Source organism: Setaria italica, chromosome III (genome assembly GCF_000263155.2).
Source record: "Setaria italica strain Yugu1 chromosome III, Setaria_italica_v2.0, whole genome shotgun sequence".
NCBI lineage: Eukaryota > Viridiplantae > Streptophyta > Magnoliopsida > Poales > Poaceae > Setaria > Setaria italica.
The window spans coordinates 20,592,831-20,615,137 of NC_028452.1; the positions used below are offsets into that span (position 1 = coordinate 20,592,831).

The 22,307-nt window shown below is 46.6% G+C and overlaps 2 protein-coding genes across 2 annotated transcripts; both read right to left on the reverse strand.

Annotated features, from left to right (window-relative positions):
* Nucleotides 1-219: 219 nt before the first annotated feature.
* On the reverse strand, nt 220-4,548 carry LOC101776451 (isopentenyl-diphosphate Delta-isomerase I). The gene is made up of 6 exons (XM_004962030.4): nt 4,188-4,548; nt 3,843-3,898; nt 2,921-3,012; nt 1,046-1,148; nt 801-938; nt 220-658 (listed from the first exon to the last, which is right to left on the reverse strand). The coding sequence occupies exons 1-6, from the start codon at nt 4,439-4,441 to the stop codon at nt 408-410; spliced, it is 894 nt and encodes a 297-aa protein (XP_004962087.1). The 5' UTR covers nt 4,442-4,548; the 3' UTR covers nt 220-407.
* Nucleotides 4,549-7,070: 2,522 nt separating this feature from the next.
* LOC101776854 (tubulin beta-2 chain) lies at nt 7,071-10,350 on the reverse strand. Its single transcript, XM_004962031.4, has 4 exons — nt 10,197-10,350; nt 9,613-10,017; nt 9,250-9,519; nt 7,071-8,058 (listed from the first exon to the last, which is right to left on the reverse strand). Exons 2-4 carry the CDS (start codon nt 10,004-10,006, stop codon nt 7,382-7,384), a joined length of 1,341 nt encoding a protein of 446 aa, XP_004962088.1. The 5' UTR covers nt 10,007-10,017; nt 10,197-10,350; the 3' UTR covers nt 7,071-7,381.
* Between the last annotated feature and the right edge of the window lie 11,957 nt (nt 10,351-22,307).

A 22,307-nucleotide genomic window follows, 5' to 3' on the forward strand; every position in this document is an offset into this window, starting at 1 on the left:
GGCTTCTCTCTCTCGTTTCCTCACTGCCAAGATTTTCGTGTGGGGAAAGAAAACTGGCCCCTCTGCTCTCACCTGCATGACGATCCGACGCGTACAATGGCCCATGTCGTGGGTGCGGCCCAAAGAAGACTTCTGTTCGTACTTCGTAGCAAAGTCGAGCTCGCCGACTAGAAATGCTTTCAGGTTTCAGGCCCCGGATAGCAAATGAATTCCTACGAATAAAGACTCCGAAAACTACACTCGATGAATTTCCGTGTTAATCCTCATCATTCTGGATGTAAGAACACTCTAATGTTACATTACAGATTATTTGCATCAAAATGACGACTATTACGGAACATGCGCCAACAGCAACATCAGCGGGTATTTCTCAACAGGAAAAACAAGTGTTCTTGTGATCTAAAAGTCTACAACCTATGGATGGTTTTCATGTCGGCGGCCTCCTGGAGGGTCCCTTGCTCCACATGATCCCACCAGCTCATGAGGAAGTTGTCCACCACCAACCTGAACCAAGGGGACAGCTTAACGCCATCCTCCCCGGCATCGGCTTTCCTGAGCAGCTCCTTCAGCTGATTGCGGTTCATGTACTTGACGTCTGCAACTTCTTCAGGATTTGGGTTGAGCTTCACGTCGCAAACCATGAACAGCAGGTAATCCACTGGAACAACAAGTAATTGAAAAGGTTCTAAATTCTGTAAGAAAGTCCTTGGAAACTATGCAGAGCGCAGCAGACAACAGAAACAAACAGCATGAAAACTGGGAATCCGGCATGTAATGGCAAAAGGCATTCAAGTATTTACACTCATGTTCGCCCCATTTTCCATCTGAAGGAGCCTTGTAAAGCATCCTCCCAAGCGGGATGAACTGGTCGACTGGTAGCTCGTCAGCTACTATTCCCAGTTCATCAAATAGCTTGCGCTGAGCTGCATTTCTCACCCCTGAACAGAAATTGCTGACTGGTAATCAGTAAGGTGCAAGAAACAATATGGATGGTGCACATAATAGTATGGATTAGTGCATCGCTCTTTAAGGCAGATATAAGTACCTACACAATTTTCCTCAATCAACTCTGACTCACGGTAGAGAGGATGACTACAACAAGTGTTTGTCCAGACAAGTGGAAATGTAACTTTTGTTGCAGACCTTTGCTGTAAAGGATATGACATTAGAATACCTTCTGTGGTGAACAATCTTAGGAAATACTTTACAATAAACCAGTTCAACGAAATAGCAAAGGCAGAAGAACTGGCAATAATGATTCATGTTCAATGTTCTGAGTTGTTGCTTTGCAGTGTATGGAACTGTTGACAATTATGATTAGACACAACTAAAACTTTAAGGCAAATTTATAGTACAAAGCAGAAATATATGTTAGGTTCATGAAACAAGATCCTAAAAGCTGGTAATGGACTATTTCACCAGCAGAAACAGACTGAATGTCTTGACCCAAGCGGCAAAGCAAGGGATGCTTTGCTCAGCCAAACTTAGGTGGTAAAGTTGAAATTGCACCCTCTTAAATGGGTCCTTAACTCCAAAAAATGATTCATCATATTCCTTACTAGAATGCTATCAATACTATCTCTGACTCTTTGGTTGAAGTACAAACGACTTTCAGAGATGTCCATGTTCTTCCATGTTAGGTGATAAGCATTATGTAAAAGCAAAAGTGATTCAGTGATGCTACCCTTATAAATTAAAGTCTGATATTAAGTCAGGCAAAACAAGAGAAACTTCTGATAAAGATTGTCAGTGGCAGATCCAGGACCCAGGCTGCAGCCCTGGTCCATGGTCAGAAAATCAATAGAGGTCCAAGCAAAATTATGCAAAAACTAAAGGTGCCAAACACTTGAGCTTCTAATAAGCTAGGATCAGCCCCCCTCCCAGCCATTTCCTGGGTCCGCCCCTGAAGATTGTGATAGTGATTCCTACACAGTGTGCAATTTTCAGGGGATTTTTCAGTATGAAAAGAAGCCAAGAAGCATTCGAGAAAAATAAAAAAGAATATTTCTCAAATATTTCAGGGGATCTCTTCAATATGACCATTCTATGTCAGGAAAGGTATCGTCTATTTAGGGGACCTAAGAAGTAGGCCCTGGCAAACAAAAACCTGTGGTCCACCAGCTAAAGCATAGCATGATCAAATATGAGATTCACTCAAAATATAACACAAACAAAGCTTGTTTGTAAAGCTGAACTCAAGCTGAAGTTATCCGTAATACCGAGCTCGAATATATGAAAATCCAAAAATACACAGTACGCACTAATATGGGCCAAGACATCCAAAAACTCCAGCTTGATCAGGAACCAATCTAAATCAAGCTCCTCTACTGATAAGCAACAGGAACTGGGGGAACACAGGAGATTTATTGATCAGTAGACAGGCTACAATGGCAGGATAGAAACCCTACTCGCCCTCCCTGGGAGGCTCTGAGTGCTAGGATCTATTTCTGCCTGCCTAATCTCCTGCCGTGGCCTTGGCTTATAAGGAGGCCGGCCACAACAAACTCTCAACTAATCTGATCTTATCTCATCTCTATCTTATCTTATTTCTATCCTGATCCAACTAACTACTGACCCAGCCACAAAACAGGGGAATTAGGCGCCACATCAGCCACTAGATGGCGCCTTCTTCCTCCTGCTGTACACCTTCCCAATGAAAGAGTCCACAACATCTACTGTCACAGAGCTAGACTGATTTATGAGACATCCCAATTCCCAACCCAAAATCATGTCAAGTACCTAGGCCCATTTTGAATACACACCAATTCTTTTTCCTTTTTCAAACACACCCAGCCTACTTCAAGCATAATAGCAAAATGTTGTATACCCTTCTTGACTGGAAAATATAACAGAATGAACCGCGGTCAAGGATTCAGGGGACGTAGTGCAAAGTGGAATTTATACTGTGTTGTGTGAATACCTGAAGTAGCAACTCATATTTGGAGTTGAAAAGGAAAACACTGAAAGCTCTGTGTAGGACATGTCCAGCTTCTATCTTTTCCATGAGATGGCCTGTAATTCTTGAGAGAGCAGAATTAATAAACAGATGCAATAACAACTACTGATACTTCACTGCTAGGACCCCAGTTGATGTTCACAGCTCACAATTTATCAGCAATTTTCACATGTTAAAAACTAAAGTTGCAGTTTGTATTGCTAAGGTTCTAACCATGCTGTCCTGTTGAATGCACATTGAAGTTCCATCTAGTTTATACTGGCTGGAAATAGTGTTAACCAAATTTATCAACAGCAGATTGCGACCATGTTTAATACTATTCCAAAAAATAATCAATATAGTATTGAGTATTGGCGGCTGCAGTATTGCCAAACATCGATATTTGCTTTGTGATATTATAATAAAAGGAGCATGTACTTGACTCAGCTATCTGGACCATGAGGTTAGCACTGCAGTAATTGTAGTTGGTAACTGATTTGAACTATTCGTCATAGAATTGTACTTGGCACTAATTTCATACAGAATACTAGTATGAACAAGTGAACACAAACCAAACATAAATGACCTACTAGTACTTGATATTGATGGGGCAACAACCACAGTAAAAATCAATATAAGAGTCAGAACTCAGGACTCCATCATAAATCCAGGCAAGAGAGCAACAGCAAGCAAATTCTTCCTGCCAGACTAATGTGGTACTTGTCCAAGTCAAGCATGGAAAATGGGATACTTATACATTGTCCAAGTTAAGCAGGAAATCGGCACACTTATAGGACCAAGTACCGCTAGAAAACAATAGTCAATACCAATGTCACAGTCTATTTTGAGAAAAAAAGCAACCACACATGATTGAAAGGAATGGATAGATTAGCTCGTGGTCACGTACAGTTATACTTGGACTCGTGGCCGATGACATTGTCCTGTTCATCCACTAAAATGCACCTGCGCAGAAAATTGGAATTTCAGTTTTTTGACAACCGTCACAACATTAAGCTATTAAACTGGACGACTGTTTTTCAGCCTTGATTGCAGCCTGAATCTGTCAGGCTTCACTCAATACTCGAGAGAAATAGTTGTGATAGCAATGATTTGATGCTATCTCCCTGACTGGCATCAGGAGGAAGCATCTCGCACGCAGGCACGCTACAACCAAATAGTTGACGGCATCGCCGCCACAAGCGGAGCGCTACTTGCAAAATTAATGAGATTGGGGAGGACGGTGGGAACTTACTCGTCCTCGAACATGAGCCGCCGCTGCACGGCGTCCATCCCGGCGTCGGCGTCGACGGCGCCGGGGCCGGCCTTCCCCATCACGGCGCCCCCGGCCGCTGCGGCCAACGAGCAGCGCCCGCGGAGCCTCGGGAGCGCCGACGCCGCCAAGGAGGAGGATACGGCCAGGCGAGCCCGCGCGCGCCGCCCGGCCCCGAGCGACGACGAGGCAGACGCGAGGAGCGCTAGGGTGGGCCGCGCCGCCGATGCCGCCATGATGAATTGATGCGACTGGATTTGGGGGGCGGCGGCTGCGGCTGCGGCTGCGGCTGCGGCTTTGGTGCGTCCGGTGCGACTGCGAGTTGCCAAACCGTGCGAGCGAGGCCGGGAGGTTTAGGAGGCCTGTCTTTGTAGGTCACGGTCCGGCCGAACCCGGCGCAAATGGCGCTTTTCGGATCCACATCGACAAGCAAGGACGCACACGGGAAAAAAAGGTCGGGTCTGTTTAGTTTCACGGCGCGTGATATTTGTGTGACCGATTCTTCTCCTAGGAACGTGCCAACATGGTAAAAACGTGGAACTCGGTGGCTGTCATGTACCCTCCCATAAAAAAAAACTCTAACTATATATCGCAAAAGGAAAACTTTAAGTAGAAATAAAATAAATTAGCTGTGATATGTTTTTTTACATGCTGGGCTTTTCATTCTTTTGATAAGGAGTCCTGTTGACCTTGTCTGTTCACGCTGAGTTTGGTAGCAGACTAGCAAAAAGGACTATGAACCTAAATCATCGTAAACGGTTTGATTCAATATTGTAGACCTCGTGTTTTAAAGATGAGGGTGGAAAAACCAGAAAAGAAAAAAAAAAGTTCATTTTACTCCCCTCAATCCACTTAACCCTCTGAATAAAATTTAGGCTCACACTACTCCCCTAAACTATTTCATTTGGTTCAATCTATCCCCAAATTAAATTTCTCTTTTTTATTTCTCCATATATGGGCTGAATTTTAAGTTCAAATTTTATGAGAAAATACGAAACATGATGTCTTATGTTAAAAAATTATACTAAGAATTTTTCATAGTTATTTTTATAGGTTAGGAATATTTAATACGAAATTGATCTTAGATATATAAAACTGTACAAAAAGTAATCATGAAAAATTTCTAATGTATTTGATTGGCACTAAACTCAGCAAACTGTCGATTAGGACAGCTCCAGTGCTGCGTCATCAGCGAATCCAAACATGGTTCGATGCTCCAGTTCGGTAAATGGACCCATGGAAACATTAAAACCCTCTCAATTTAGACTCTAAAATTTTAGTTCCTAAAATATTTTAGTCAGTTTTTAGTCCATGGTCTAAAGCATATTTGGTTCCACCTCTAAAACTGACTAAAAGCAATAAATGTTGTAGTAAAATGACCATAGTGCCCTCCCCCAATGCCTCTGCTCCTTCTCTGCCCACCCCTCCCCTCCTCTTCTTCCCTACACACACGCACCCACCCCTCCCCTCCCAGCCCCGAGCCCTCTCACTAGCCCCGCCGGCGGCGGCCGGAACCCTCCTCCCGCCTGCGCCGCCCCCTCCCCTCCTCCCGTCGGTGCCCCTCCCCTCTCTCCTTCCCCCGGCCGCCGCCCCTCCCCTCCAATCCCGGTCGCCGCGCCCTTCCCCTCCTCTTCTTCCCCGGCACGGCCGCCCTCCCCCTGATCCTCCCTCTCCCGAATCCAGCGGCGGCAGGGATCCGGCGGGGGAGCGCCCGGTCGGCGGTTCTTGGTCGCGGAAGCCGGCGTCAATGGCGGATCGAGCGGCAGCCGGATTGGGGGAGCAGCCGGCGCCGAGGAGGACGGGAGCACCACGGCCGGCCCGTGCGGCGGCGGGGTCGGGAGGGTGCCGTCGGGAGGAGGGTGCGGGGGCAAAGGCAATAAAGGAGGGGTAGTGGGAGTCCAGCACTGGTTTTAGGAGGTTTTAGGAGGGGGTGAGGGAACTAAAAGTTTTGAGCCTCCTAAAACTTTTTAGCCACTTTTTAGGAGGAGTGTTTGGCTCTTTAGTCACATTTTAGTCACTTTTTAGGAGCTAAAATTTTAGGAGGGTGGAAACAAACATGACCTTATCTTCCTTTTCTCCTGACGTTTTCTCCTAACGCAACAGATGAACCTCTCTCTCTTCGGTGTGCTTGGGATAATTTTTTATAATTCGCAAGTGTCGAACATAGTTCAGAGGTCGATTTTCGTTTGACACCCAAAGACACTCAAAGGTCGATAGCTCCAGTGTGCACGGTTCGTTTTTTCTGTCTTCAAATCGATTTTCATACTACACTGGAGCTGGCCTTAAGTCGATTTGATCAGATAGTTTGAGAATTAGTTGAGTGTAGCACCAAATTTTAAATGAGTTTTGCAGTTCAGGTTACTATGGTCTCGACATTAAGCGGCTTGGTAAAAAGGTTAGTTTTGCTGATTGAGCTAAGTTGTTGGCAATTTGCGGGGAATCGTGGATATTTAAGATATGAGCTGGTAACAAAAGGTGGTAAAATTTGTGCCGCTACACCAGGCCCCAAATCTAAAACCGACTACGCATAATCGCAGGAACAACCAGAGATGCACCTGCGAGTCTCCAGGTTCTTGCTTCATCCTGGAGATGGCTGACTACCCGATCCAAATTGTCCGTTCAGTGATGGAAAACTTTGTGGTCGCTTTCCTTCCAGATGGCACCAAATGACCAAGATACGTTGCGCCTGAATGCTCGTCGCTGCTGAGCATGCTGGTTTACTAGTCAATTACGGTGTCAGTTGCAGCAATCTTCAGGTTTGAGGGTCACACCGTGCATCCACGCAGGTATTCCAAACCAAAGGGAATTCCATGCTGCTAAACCACATGGATTATTAACCAATTAATTCTACTGGGTTGACAAAGATTTCACGGAAAATCTAAATCAATTACTGGAAAAACATTCAGGACCACCAAATTCACTCGATAATTTGAATTCCAATCGGACAATGCAGGAACCCATACAGAACAAACAGCAACAAGATATTCTTGTCCTGTTTAACATAAGTGATAGCAATTAAACGAAGCACGAGCATCATGCACGAGAAACTGCATAGGTTGAGGTGGCTACTAGTAGCAGTAGCATAAGGATAAGGATAAACACTCCATACACACGCAGGCGACTCAAAGAATGCCCAAGGCAAATACCATTGCGCCAACTGATGGCAGCGGCCAGCCTCACTCCGCCGCGGCCTCCTCATCCTGATCCTCGTAATCGGCATCCTCATCGGCGGTCGCGTCCTGGTACTGCTGGTACTCTGAGACGAGGTCGTTCATGTTGCTTTCGGCCTCTGTGAACTCCATCTCGTCCATGCCCTCGCCCGTGTACCAGTGCAAGAAGGCCTTCCTCCTGAACATGGCCGTGAACTGCTCACTCACCCGCCTGAACATCTCCTGGATTGAGGTGGAGTTGCCAACGAAGGTAGAGGACATGGAGAGGCCACGCGGAGGGATGTCGCACACGCTCGACTTGACGTTGTTTGGGATCCACTCCACGAAGTAGGACGAGTTCTTGTTCTGCACATTGATCATCTGCTCGTCCACCTCCTTGGTGCTCATCTTGCCCCGGAACATGGCGGAGGCCGTCAGGTAGCGGCCGTGGCGCGGGTCCGCAGCACACATCATGTTCTTGGAGTCCCACATCTGCTGGGTCAGCTCAGGGACGGTGAGGGAGCGGTACTGCTGGGAGCCACGCGAGGTGAGTGGCGCAAAGCCCACCATGAAGAAGTGCAGGCGCGGGAAGGGGATCAGGTTGACAGCAAGCTTGCGGAGGTCAGAGTTCAGCTGCCCTGGGAAGCGAAGGCAGCAGGTGACACCACTCATGGTGGCACTGATCAGGTGGTTCAGATCACCAACTGCCCACAAAACCAATATTCACGTCAGTAAGTGTTGAACAGCAAAGCACAGTTCAAGCATATTAACCAATTTGATCACCATAACAGATAAACAAAAGCAAAGCATAGTAAATGATCAGGATAGGTTTTGATTCCAGCAAAATGAACTATTAGCAAAGCATAGTAAGATTCCAGAAAAAAGAAACTTAACATTCTAAACAATGGTATATTGCACCTGAAGCTGCATAAAGGCTTCCTCTACAGTCTTACAGCCACTGTTCATACACATGTGGTTCATCAGTTAAGAACATGATAGAATAATTTTCATATGATTTTGAACTGCCATGGTTACAAATTAGAACTGAATACATAGGAAAAATGGTGCACCAAAAAAAGCACAGCTTCTCTCCTATATCTAATACTTTGACAGGTTTACAATTCAGCATTAGGTAACCAGTGCCTCCTCTTCACAATCCAAGAATGCATACACAGAAATTAAACTTATTACGGATCTACTTGGCATGTAAGCAGATTTCAATAACTAACTTCTACAGCAAACATTTTTTTTTCATTTTAAGCACAAAGAACACTCGAAACTCAAGATTACTAGCAAGTTGCAACAAAAATACCCGCACTGCTATAAAACAGAACTGGAGAACCCCAATCACCATCTACTACTGTAAGCAAATAAGTTATCAAACTGCGGGAGTAAAGAGTTGCACACAGTGCCGAAACATATAGAATTATGTGAAGCTGGAGTTATGTCTATATCTAACATTCTGGCAACATTTATCAATTAGCATCCGATACATTCTCTTTAGCTTTCAGTCAAACGTTTAGCTTAGCACCAATACTTTAACTTGCTGATCATAAGCTATCCACAATAACCACCATGATTATATGCAACAATTCAACAGTAATTTGCCTTCCCAGTTCAGCAACCTACATAAGCATTCAGGACTGGGTTCCACAATCCTGACAACATTTCTGACTAGAAGGTTCAATTACGAAAAGCAATTGCCAATAGTATGACAAAGATTCCATTCATTTTAATCACAAAGCATTACCAGGATGACTAGTAAGTTGTATCATATTCAAAGCACCAGAAGCATTATTCAGCAGTCACATAATGCAACAAGAAACATATAAGGTAATCAAACTGTAAATATCAGCAGGCGAGGCAGCCAAACATAGTGGAGCAGATCAGCTTACAGCTAGGAGTAGTCAGCTTCAGAGTGCGGAAGCAGATGTCGTATAGCGCCTCGTTGTCCAGCACCATGCACTCGTCGGCGTTCTCCACGAGCTGATGGACGGAGAGCGTGGCGTTGTATGGCTCGACCACCGTGTCCGACACTTTGGGGGACGGGAAGACGGAGAAGGTCAGCATCATCCGGTCCGGGTACTCCTCCCTGATCTTGGAGATGAGCAGGGTGCCCATACCGGAGCCCGTGCCTCCGCCAAGCGAGTGGCACACCTGAAAACCTGACAGCACGCCGAGATAGAGTGAGACAGACAGCGCATCAGAAATTCAGAAACCACGGGATGATCAGAATTCGGAAGGGAAGAGATGGATACCTTGGAGGCAGTCGCAGTTCTCGGCCTCCTTGCGGACGACATCGAGGACGGAGTCGATGAGCTCCGCGCCCTCGGTGTAGTGCCCCTTGGCCCAGTTGTTGCCGGCGCCGGACTGGCCGAAGACGAAGTTGTCCGGGCGGAAGATCTGGCCGTAGGGCCCCGTGCGGATGGCGTCCATGGTGCCGGGCTCCAGGTCCATGAGCACGGCGCGCGGCACGAACCGGCCGCACGACGCCTCGTTGTAGTAGACATTGACGCGCTCCAGCTGCAGGTCCGACGTCCCAACGTACCGCCCCGTCGGGTCGATGCCGTGCTCATCGCACACCACCTCCCAGAACTTGGAGCCGATCTGGTTCCCGCACTGCCCGCCCTGGATGTGCAGGATCTCCCTCATCTTCCTCTCACCTGCAAACGCCGGAACGATCAACGCGCGATGAAGAGAGAAAAAAATCCAGGGTTAAATTCCCCCCAAAAAATCCCCCCAAAACGAACCGAACCCAATCCAAAAAGGGAACCGACGAAATCCAGCGAAAAATCAGGGATCCGAGGGAACTTGGAGATCAGAGATTCGATTGCGGCATTACCTCGGGGGAGAAAACAATCGGATCGGGTTGATCCTGGGGAGCGGAAGAGGTTGCGATCGGGGAGAGAGCGCGTGCGTTTGTGTGTTCTGGGAGAGGGGAGGCGAAATGGGGGCGGGTGTTTTATAGCGGCGGTGGGGGGTCTAGCGCTCCAGTTCGGACGGCGCGTGGGGTTTCCCGTTTCCCTCCAAGGAGACGCGCCGGGAGATCTCAGCCGTCCGAGGCGGGGATCGGGCGGTTCGGCGCGTCGGCTGCCAAGGAAGGGGCCCGTTCGTTGCTTGGCTTTTGGATTTTGAATTTTGAAAGGGTGGGCGCTGGCTGCCGGGTTGGACGACGGGTTTGCCCTTTGTTGTGCGGCGTGCCGGCGTGCTTGCGAAGGAAACGGCTTCGAGGAACGGCAGTTTCACACGGAGGAAATGGGAATTCTAGCTTTTCTTGTGTGAGTTGAAATCTTGGGCCCATAAGTTCTTACTAAAAGACAAAAAAAACTTGGGCCCATCGAGGAAATAAAAATCAAAATGGAGACAAATAGCAATATGCATCATAGAATCTGGATTAATATACTATAGTGATTGAACCAACAAATGGTTCGATAGTCGATAGTGTATAATTTATGAAATTTCAAGGAAGATGTCAGTTTGAGGAAAGCAGAGATAAGAGATGTGTTGCCCTTACTTTTCAAACGGAAGGTAAATATGAGATTCCTTTCAGCCGATGTTCCTATGATCCAAAAGTTGGAAAAAATGAAGAAATACTTTCAATTTTTTTAAAGTCATTTCCTACAATCTTCATACCAAGAAACCATGTTATATTAAATCGCTACAACCATATGTTCAACAGCAAAAGTAACCTGCAGTTTTTTCTTTGTTCATACGGTGAGAACTGTCAATTATGGTGGGTTGCATGTCTCCTCTTTTGATGGCTGTGGTATTCCGCATGTAGAATCATTTTTTTTTAAAATATCAGATTCGTGTACCACATCAAACGTTGCAGATGTTGAGTTTTTGTCCTTGCTGGATCCTCTTGCATAAGAACTTATTGGCTGGGCAATGGTAAATAAATCAGCTTGTTTGTCTGCGAAATTAAACAGATTTGCCCAATGACTCCAACGTCTCTACTCTCTAGACATAAGTGAACTATAAGTACCTCAAGGCCTTGCAGACTATGTGCAATTCGGAAAAGGCGAATCATGCTCATTTCTCAAAGCACTGAAAAAAGCGTACAGACCTTCTTCATAGACCATCGAAAAGGTGGCAAATTGCAGCTAGCAATAGTTTCAGTTGAGCTAATGGCGTGGCGATTAGCTCTCGGATCATTTTCTTGTTCTGCCTTTGCGTGCCGCGTGGTTCAGGCATCATCTGCCGACTGCCGATCGATCTCACCTTTCAGTTCAGTCCCACCTCTCCCGGACCCGGACATATCGATCCCCGGTTCTTGGCATGTTGTTGCAGGCCCTTCAATCATGCGTTCCAACAAATAAACAAAAGGAATCTGTAGGTCACGTATATCTTCTGCTACGCAAGCATCCAAATCCGAACACGAAGCCAGCTACAAGTGTAATAATGCATCTGATCAGTTTCAGCTGTACAAAAAGCCTTGTGGATCGACCACGCGGGAAGCCGGGAAGGCAAGAGATCCCATCGGCGATAGGAGCTCAAGTCATCGGATTCCGCCGGGCGGGCGCCACCATGTCCATCGTCCACGGCGTAGGATGCCATGCTCGAGCTCGATCGGCTGTCGCGCCCAGCCGCCCAATCATGCGTGCCCGCCGTGGGGCACTCCGACATGTGCCGTGGAGAGGAACCAACGGGAAAGCCAGAAAACTAAACGTACGCAGCGGCGACGGCGACGCAATCCATGCGAGTAAACTTCGGGCAGGAACATACCAGTGCTAGTCCAGAGAGCAGGTAAAGCCGGTGATTATTGACCTGTTCGTTTCAGCTTATTCAGCCGGCTTATCAGCCACCAAACAGTATTTTTCTCTCACAACAAATCAGCCGTTTCAGCTTTTCAGCCGGCTTATAAGCTGAAGCGAACAGGCTGTATATTCGGTGGTGAGTCGGCGGTAGCGGTAGCGGTCAGCTGTCGAAACTTTAAACGGGTGAGCTGGTCGAGCAGCGCGGGTGTTTGCCTCTGCTTCTGGTTCCGGCTCGCAGGTCTACAGCGAGTCAGCGATTAAGAACGAGACGCAACGGAGCCTACAGCTATTTCGTCACCTGTAAGCTGAAAAGGGCATGTCACCGGCCTACAGTTTTCGTCTGGTGGGACGAAAGCCCAACCGCCGGTCGACCGGCCTGCTGCCAATCAGCGCTTCGTAATTTCAGAAAGCTCATCATCCTCTGCGCCCCTACTCCGCTAAGCTTTCGTTTTGAAATTCATAGGATTTTCACCATAAACGTAGCTACGTCGCACATCATAGGCCATACCCAACAGTTAGAGAACAAACCACGCGACGAATCGACGCTCAGCAGTTAGCGCAGGCGCCATCCATCCATCGGTCGATCGCGGTCGGTGGAGCTGACGACAACCTGCGCGAGCGCGAGCTCTCGTGGTACGCTCGGGCTTAGGCCCTGTTTTGGTTTGAGATAAAGCAACTAAAAATAAGTAATTTATTTGCTTATGAAACTGATCATCCTTCTTATTAGGTTGCTTATGGAGCTGCTTATTTTTTTCTTATGAGGACTAAAAGGTGGTCTTTACCCCTATCCTCATTTATGGCTGGGTGACTCCCCCTTTCTCTCTCCCCCCATCCCCTCTCTCTCTCCCCCCACCGATCCCCTTTCTTGCTCGGTCTCTCCCCCAGATCTCTCTCCCCTGCGTCCCGTGCGCCATCCCTGGCGGCGGCGCCCATTCGCCATCCCTCCGCCGGCGCCCCTGCGCCATCCCTCCTCCGGTCGAAGCACTCCCTCCGCCCCTGCGCCATCCCTCCGTCTTGTCGGCGACAGCCCTGCCACAGCACCATACCCGCCGCCACCCTCCCCTGCATAGTCCCCGCCACCGCCGCCCCCTCACTATTCATCTCCGCCTACCGCCGCCCCTCTTGCGCACCCACACTGCCGACGTGCCCTGCGCATCCAAGCCAGCGATGGCCCCTTGCGCATCCAAGCCGCCGCCCCCTTGCGCATCCACGCCACCGACGGGCCCTGCACATCCAAGCCGCCCCACCCCCTGTTCAATCCCGATCCAAGTGAATCTCCATCCGCCGCCAGCCGTGGTCCTCCAGCCACATCTTGATCTGCCGCCGTCCCTGTTCCGCAACCCAGCCCCAAACCCCAAATCATGGACGGTTACCGTGATTTTTTTCGCAGGGGGCCTCATCCTCGGCAGCTCCATCCTTCCCTCAACCCCCCTACTATCCCCGACCCCAATGAGTTGGAGCTCCTGTCCCAATGGCCACCTCACGCACGGACAGCTCCTAGTGTATCGTTGGGGAGGGTTGGGATGAGAATCTTGATCTCAACTCGCAGCAAGAGGAATTACCCTACATCGATGAGTACTCGACATTACTCGATCGTGGAAGAGGGCATGGCGATGGCGGGAGATTAGGCTCGTTTCAACCTCCCCGTCAAAGCGCAGGTGGTGTTCCGATCGGCTGAGGAAGGAGTGCTACACTTGGTAGTCGCTGTGCCCGTGGAAAGAGTGTCAGTGCTTCACATTCGCCGCCCGCAGGTTCACATTCTTTCCTGATTGCATCACTAAATATCCTTCATTATGATCATGGTATGGTTCGTATGTATGGGAGACTTGTAGATATGTTGTAGATGTGTTGTACAATTCTAATGTTGGGAGACTTGAAACAATTTAGTTCTAAACTTGTCTCTAGCTGATGTGGATGGAGTTATAGCCAAGCACTCTGTTGAAAAATAGACATCAGCACCAAATCTGTGTTGAAAAGCTATCATTCATGGTTCAAGCAGATCTAATTTAATGATAGAATCAACAACCCTTATTTAACATCATATGTATTGTGCTCGGTCATGTATTAATTTTATTTTTGATTTCATATAGTTATTTGAACATGGGTGCTAATGACCTATTCAAATAAGAGATTTTAATCCTTCAGATGGGCATAAAAGTGTGTGCAAAAATTATTTTTTTCATCTTCGATCAATAAGCTGCTTCCTAATAAAGTGTGTGCAGCTGTATGGATCATCTTTTGTCGACCTTGTTTATGTGCTAATGAGCCACTGGATCATCTTTTGTCGACCTTGTTTATGTGCTAATGAGCCACTGTTAACTGCAGGTGCAAGTCCTCCCCTACGTCCACCAGTACGGGGGAGGTTATCTCAAGGGAGTGGCTATAGACATGGCGCATCTTCTTCAGGTGGTGCGGCCTTTTCATTGTTCACGAACACGGTGGATGAAGAAGACATGGATGATGAAGATGAGGACTCCGAACCTTCTGTAAGCATCCTAAGCATAGCTATCTTTCCATGCTCATGTGTGTTAGAACAGAACAATTTGAGAACTATTTATCTTCTCATGTTGTGTGTTAGAACAAGTATGACAAGGCAAATTGGAGTGAAATAAACACCGGTATATTTTGTGAACTAGCTGTCAAGCAAATGAGGCTAGGGAATTGCGCAGGTGGGAAGATGAATACAAGGGGTTACAAAGAAATGGTACAAAAATTCAAAGAACGAACAAACCTGAACCATGCCTCCAAACAATTCAGAAATAGATGGACACAATGCAAGAAACTTTATACTTTCTATAAGTTCGCAATGTCACAGTCAGGATTAGGTAGAAAACCAAATGGCGCCATTAAAGTTTCAGAGAAGTGGAAAAAATATTAAGGTATTCTGGTTTCCTCAAGAAATTTCAGCTAGATGTACAAATGTTTGTGAAAGATGTTACTTGCTGTTTTCTTTTATATTTCAGAGTTCAGAGTGCATGAAATTTTCAAAATTCATGCCACACTATATCGATGAGTTACATGAAATGTACCACAATGTGGTTGTGGATGGAACTTCGTCGACCATAGCTGGAGATGTCAATGAGGAAGAGGGATATGAAGAAGAAGATGAACTTGAGGCTGAGAAAAATGGAAATGATGATGATGCAAGCCCATTGAGTAATAGCAGTCGCAAGAGGAGTTCTAGGACAAAAGATACAGCATCTAGTCCGTCAAAGAAGGGGAAAAATCAGTTCCTAAACATACTCAAGGGCCTTATCCACAACATGCAAGTTGAAAGCTCTGAAGAAACAAACATAATAAAAGTTAAGATGGAGTTAAAGATGAAGCAAAAAGAAATGGAGATAGAACACATGAAGAAGCAAAGGGAAATAGAGATGGAAGTAACGATGAAGCAAAAGGAAACGGAGATGGAATACTGGAGGAAGGAAAAGGAAATGGAGATGGAAGAAAGATGGAAAATTCAAGAAAGAGAAGATTATGAGATAGAATAAAGCCTCAAGTTGGCAAGGGAATGTGGAGCAACAGATGGTACAAAAGAGTTTTTCATGGCCACTAAGTTGTTTGCCACAAGATACAACCGAACTGTTTTTGCCAACATAAATACAAATGAAGCTAGGTTGACGTGGCTGAAAATGAAGTGCATAAGGAACAAGTCAAGCTACTGAACATTTAGATTGAAGTTGCTTGGGTCGACCCTAAAATAATGTTTGAGCTATTTGACTTGTGAACCCTTGTTATGTTTGAACTATCTGGTTTTGTGAACCCATTTATGTGTCATATGTTCTATTTGTGAACCCATGTATGTGTCACCTATTCTGTTTGTGAACCCATTTGTGAACCCATTAATATGTTACCTGTTGTATTTGTGAGCCTATTTACGTTTGTGATTTTTGTACATGAAGTCTGACCATTTTTGTTATGTTTGTACATAGTCTGACGGCTCATCCATCATCGTCATCTGATTCTGATGAAGAGTGGTTGAAAAGAAGGAAGAGGAGGAGGAGGAGAACACTTGCTACTGTTTGTGCAGCTGTCGGTATGTACTATTACGACACATACCTAGACAAAGCTGAATGTAGGGTTGCTTCAGAAACTGGTTATGAATGGGTTATTAAAACACTAGGAAATAGGACATCTTGCTGCAACATGTTCAGGATGAGTAGGGATGTGTTTGATAGGCTACACAATATCCTAGTCCAATCTTATGGGTTAAAGTCAACATGGAGGATGACATCAGTAGAGTCTTTAGCTATGTTTGTATAGATTTGTGGTGCCCCTCAAAGCATGAGGCAAGTTGAAGATCATTTTGAAGATCGTTTTGTTAGGTCAACTGAAACATGCAGTAGAAAGTTTGACAAAGTATTGCGTAGTGTTTGCAAGCTAGCAGGTGATATCATTAGACCAGTGGACCCAACATTTAGTACCGTGCATCATAGACTGCAATCACCACGGTTCTCCCCCTACTTTGATAATTGCATTGGAGCAATAGATGGAACACATGTGCATGTTATTATGCCAATTGATAAGGTTGTCCAACATACGGGACGACTTGGGTACACCGGCCATAATGTGTTATCAATATGTGATTTCGACATGAGATTTACTTTTGTTGTTGCGGGATGGCCTGGGTCGGTCCATGACATGAGAGTCTTCAAAGATGCATTGATCAAGTACGGCGACAAGTTTCCTCATCCGCCTGAAGGTGCTTCCCTATTCTATGATCCAATACTTGACACAATAGCAATCCATTGCTTGAATATAATATGAATTAAATGATTGTACAGGAAAATTTTATCTTGTGGACTCTGGGTACCCAAACAAACCGGGTTATCTTTCACCATACAGGGGTACGAAATATCATATCCTAGAGTTTCGACAAGGACCACTCCCAAGAGGTAAAAAAAAGAGCTTTTCAATTATGCCTATTCATCACTAAGGAATGTGATTGAGAGGTCTTTTGGAGTTTTGAAGAACAAATGGCGTATTTTGCGTGATTTACCGGCATATCCAATGGCAAAGCAAAGCAACATAATTATCGCTTGCATGGCAATTCATAACTTCATTAGAGAGAGTGCACTTGCTGATGTGGACTTTGAGAGGGCGGATCATAATGAATGCTATGTGGCGCCTTCGGACGCATCGTCGTTACAAACCATTGCGGGTACTACTCAACACGGGGATGAAGATCAGGACATGAACCAGTTTAGGGATTGGATTGCCGATGGACTGTTCAATAGATCGTAGCTTTTTGTAACGATGACATTTGTGGAATGTTGAACAACATTTGCTTTGAATAAAAAAATGGCTGCGAGCACCGTGGCAGCCAAAAAAAGAATGGTGAAAAAAAAAAAGAGCGCTGGGCGCCAGCTCCTGGATTTGGCGCCAACATCAACTGGCGCCAACAGCCCTGATCTGATGATGTTAGGGTAAAGATCAAGTTATTATAAGGAGCGAGAAATGGGATGGCATGTAATTATTAGGGGCAAACATGTCAAACAACCTCATCCAATACGGTTTAGCAACTCAAACCAAATACCTATAGCTAAAAATAAGCAACTACAAATAAGTAATTTTAAATTACTTATAATAAGCAACTCAAACTAAACATGCCCCTTAATTGTCTCGGCATTGGGAGAGGCCGATCTGCCAGCTGCCAGGACGTGATGGCACGCCGCCGGCCGCTCTCAAGCAAAGATCATTGGGTTTCAGGACATGGTGGTGCCTTGCCAATTGTTTGCCACGATGGGTTTCGTGTGTCTCTCGTGTCGGAGTTCTTCTGCCCCGGTGCGATTGCGTCCCTGCACCTAACTAGTTACCTTGTCGTTTCGCGCGGTGGCGTCACTGGAGAGTGGAGACTGGACAATCAACGTCGCGTCTTTGGGGTTACGAGGTCCCGGAGGTGCAGGGAGGACGAATCCGGTGCTGCAGCATCTCAGCAATCCCCTCATTTTTTTCTTTTTTTTGGCGAATGTAATCTCAATTTACGCTCGATAACTTACTTTTCCTTTCGGGATTGCACATAGTAAAACAAATCTGCTCTTCCTTTCGGCTGGAATAACCGGAATTTTCTAATTTGCTGGATTTTATATGGTAGTACTATGCACTTTTGAACTGAGTCGTAGTATAAGATGATAAAGGGATTTTGAACTAAGCAGGTTGTTAGATAGGTTTATGATGGTGGAAAGTGTTAGCCATGGGGTATTTGGATACAAGGTACTAAACTTTAGGAGGGTCACATCGGATGTTCGGACGAGGACTAAACATGAGCTAATTATAAAACTAACTGCAAAATCCCTATACTAATTCGCGAGACGAATCTATTAAGCCTAATTAATCCATCATTAGCAAATGGTTACTCTAGCACCACATTATCAAATCATGGACTAATTAGGCTTAATAGATTCGTCTCGTGAATTAGACTCCATCTGTGCAATTAGTTTTGTAATTAGATTATATTTAATACTTTGAGTGGTAAGGACATGCTTGTTGGCACTTAGGGCGTGTTTAGGAGCACTTCACTCCAGGAAAAACTGCTCCACTCCACCAACTGCAAAAAAATATGGAGTTGCTGCACATGTTTGGCTGATGGTAGTGCTCCAACTCAAAAAATATGAGCACTTGTTGTGAATAGTTTATTTTACCCTTTATGAATAGGCCCACATGTCATACTCTTTTTTCTCCTCTTCTCTTCCTCTCTCTTCTCTTCCTCTTCCTCTCGCTTCTCTTCTCTTCTAGACCGTGCTACATGTATCGATATTAGTTGCCATCATAGTTCCTCGTGCCACAGAATTAAGCAGCTATTCTAGTTCGACGCAAATTAAGATTTTATGCATGTCAATCCTCTGCATCTATAACACTATACACATTTTTAGGCACGCCATGATTGCAATACAAGCCTGTAGCATGACAGGTGCAATGAGCTCTCAAAATTCTTATCACGGAAGGGAAAAAGTTCGTCGAAATTAGATGTTTTAACAGTCCACTGTAATAACCAATCCTGCTTGTGTTGCTGATGCTTAGATCCTGTGTCTAAAGTTTGTCAAGTGTCACTCACACCTCCCTGCATCTGAGCTATGCTCTCGTCAATCCAAACCGCACGCGCCGCCCAGGGGAGCTCGCCCAGGCCGGCCTACGCCCCGGCCATGCCGCCCAGGGGAGCTGGCGTCCTGCAGCCCGCACGCGCCGCTCTGGGGGAGGTCGCCCCCACCGGCCTACGCCCCGGCCGCGCCGCCCTGGGAACTCGCACCCGTTGGCCATGGGCACCAGCCGCGGCACCTGCGAAGCTTCCCCAGCCGGCCATGGGTCCCGGCCGCGGCGCTTGGGGAGCTCCCCCACCGGCCATGGAGGGTGCCCGTGGGAGGTCGGCCCCGCCGGCCTACGCCCCGGCTACGCCGCCTAGGGGAGCTCGCCCCTGTCGGCCATGGGCACCGGCCGCGGCACCTGGGAAGGTTCCCCCGCCGGCCATGGGTCCCGGCTGAGCTCGCCCCGCCGGCCATGAAGGGTCCGAGGGAGCTCGCCCGCTACCAACCCTTTCTGGCAGTCGGGGGTGGCGGGCAACAACGGTGGGGGTGGCAGGTCCAGCGATGGGGGTGGCAGGGTCTGGCAGTTGAGGGCGGCGTGTTCTGGCAGTTGGGGCAAGCTGGCTGCGGCGGGCTGAGCGGAAGAGGGAAACGGCGAAGGGCTGAGCGTCAAAAGGAAACGGAGACGGGGGAGGAGATAGAAAAATTAGAAACGAACCGGTAACTTGTGTAACCAGCGGTAACGGTGGGTAAATAACCCCAACTCCACGAGGAGGTCTGAAAATAAGGTTTTTGGAGCACCTCTTGAGGTACTCCATAAAAAACGTGGATCTACCCCCTGCTCCACCTTTTTTCTGGAGCCGGAGTTGCTGGAGCTAGACATGTTTGGCTACGAAATTTTTGAAGTTAGTGGAGTGAAGCAATTTTTCCTGGAGTGAAGTGCTCCTAAACATGTCCTTATTCTCTCACGATGACTAAATTATTTGATGACCTAGTCTTTTGGAGGTGTTTGCGTGCAACCGTGCATTCATAGAGCTTTTTCAGTTAATTCATAAGAGGTGAGTATACACGATCGTCTATATCTAGGATATACTATATCATGTGTTCTTTATTAAGAGAGGAAGCAACCATGTGTGTGTTTTTTATTAAGGCTGTTTGGTTCCATCAGATGTTTGTATGCTAATTAAGAGTATTAAGCATAAGCTAATTACAAAACTAATTGCACAGATGGAGTGTAATTCGCGAGACGAATCTATTAAGCCTAATTAGTCCATGATTTGACAATGTGGTGCTACAGTAACCATTTGCTAATGATGGATTAATTAGGCTTAATAGATTCAACTCGTGAATTAGCACGGGGTTCTACAATTAGTTTTATAATTAGCTCATGTTTAGTTCTTCTAATTAGCATCCGAATATCCGATGTGACACTGTTAAAGTTTAGCACCTCGTATCAAACACCCCTAGGAGAGGAAGCAACCATTTGGTGGGCTACTTTACCAGCAAAGCTGAGCTCGGCCCAACCAAACTGTAAGCATGTCCCCACTTTTCTACTTTGGGCCCTGCCGGCCCATAACTAAAACAGGATCCACGGGCATTCTGGTCGCCGTCTTCTGCCCCCATTTCTTCTACCGTTCGCTGATATCGCCGAGAGGCTGCTGCTAATCCTGCGCTGGGCTGATGCAGATTAGCTTGGGAGCTTTCAGATTTTGACGTGAGTACTAGTTAATCCAGATTAGCTACTCAAGCCCATCTATTCCAGATTCGCGTGTCCACAGAACTGAGAATGCTCAGTAAACTAGGAACAAACAACAAAATCACTTCAACTGACTAGTGAACATTCTAACGACTGAAATATTGAACACTCCACTGAATAAGAACTAGCATTTCCCCCCTTTTATTTTTGAATCAGGTATCATATGAATAAACATGGCATCGACTACTGATTAGTGAACATTATAATAACTGAACCTGAACCTGAATTATAAACATTTACATAACATTGGTATGAGGGGCATAGCTACAGGATTGCTAGCAGAAGTTGTAACAACGAAATACCACCAATTTCTTGAATGTCTAAATTTCAAAAGAATAGCCTGGTGGCATTGCCAATTTGCCATTCTTCTCCTTGGCAACCTAGCTCCAAGGCAAAATCTTCAGAAATAAGAACAGTGCTAAACTTTAGCTTAGCATACCAGCAACGAAGAGCTGCCGAAGGGATCGCGCACTCATCTTCGGGTCAGTTTGGTTCGTTGCCGCCTTGCCGGAGCTCGCCACGGCGCACCACAGCCCCGCACCTAAGCTTCGGCAGCTGAAGCAGGATAGTCGATACATCCATTAAAACAGAACAAGAACGAGCACTTCATTCCTTTTTGAGGTACCCGATCAATAAGCTCAGCATCTATAGTGAACATTCTAATGAGTAATGGCTGAAACCTGAACCTGAATTGGAAAAAAAATTCGCCTAATCAGTTAGCATAACGCTTGTATCGTTGTATGAGGGGCATCAAGTTACAGGATAGCTAACAAACGCTGTAACAACAAAACGCCACAGGATTTCTTAAATGTTTGCATCTCAAAAGGTGGTGGCATTGCCATTCTTCTCCTTGGCAAATGGCAACCATGCTCCAAGGCAAAATATACAGAAATCAGCTGTAACAACAAAAACGCCACAGGATTTCTCAAATGTTTGCATCTCAAAAGGTGGCATTGCCATTCTTCTCCTTGGCAAATGGCAACCTTGCTCTAAGGCAAAATCTTCAGAAATCGGAACACTGAAAACCTTATTAAATCCTACCAAGATCCAACAGTTACCAGCTGCCGAAGCACGTAACCAGCATTTAACAGCTGCCGATCATGCGCTCATCTTCTTCTTCCTTGGCCGCATTGGTTTCTCCTCCGACCCACCAAATCCCTCAAACGGGATCTCTCCTTTTATTGCCCGGAGCACATCGGGGAGTTCGTCAGCGTGCGGCAGCAGGTACACTTCAAGGAAACGACTCTCGGAGGACACGAGCGCCAAGGACAGCCGGAACTGCCCTTGCCGCTTCCCCGCCCTCCTCAGCACGGCAAACACGGCGCACCTCCGGGAGTGGGTCTCCAGGCTCCGCACGAGCAAGGTCGGGTAGGCCACGATGTCCTCCAGCTCAGCCCCGCCTTGCCGGTCAGGAACCCGAC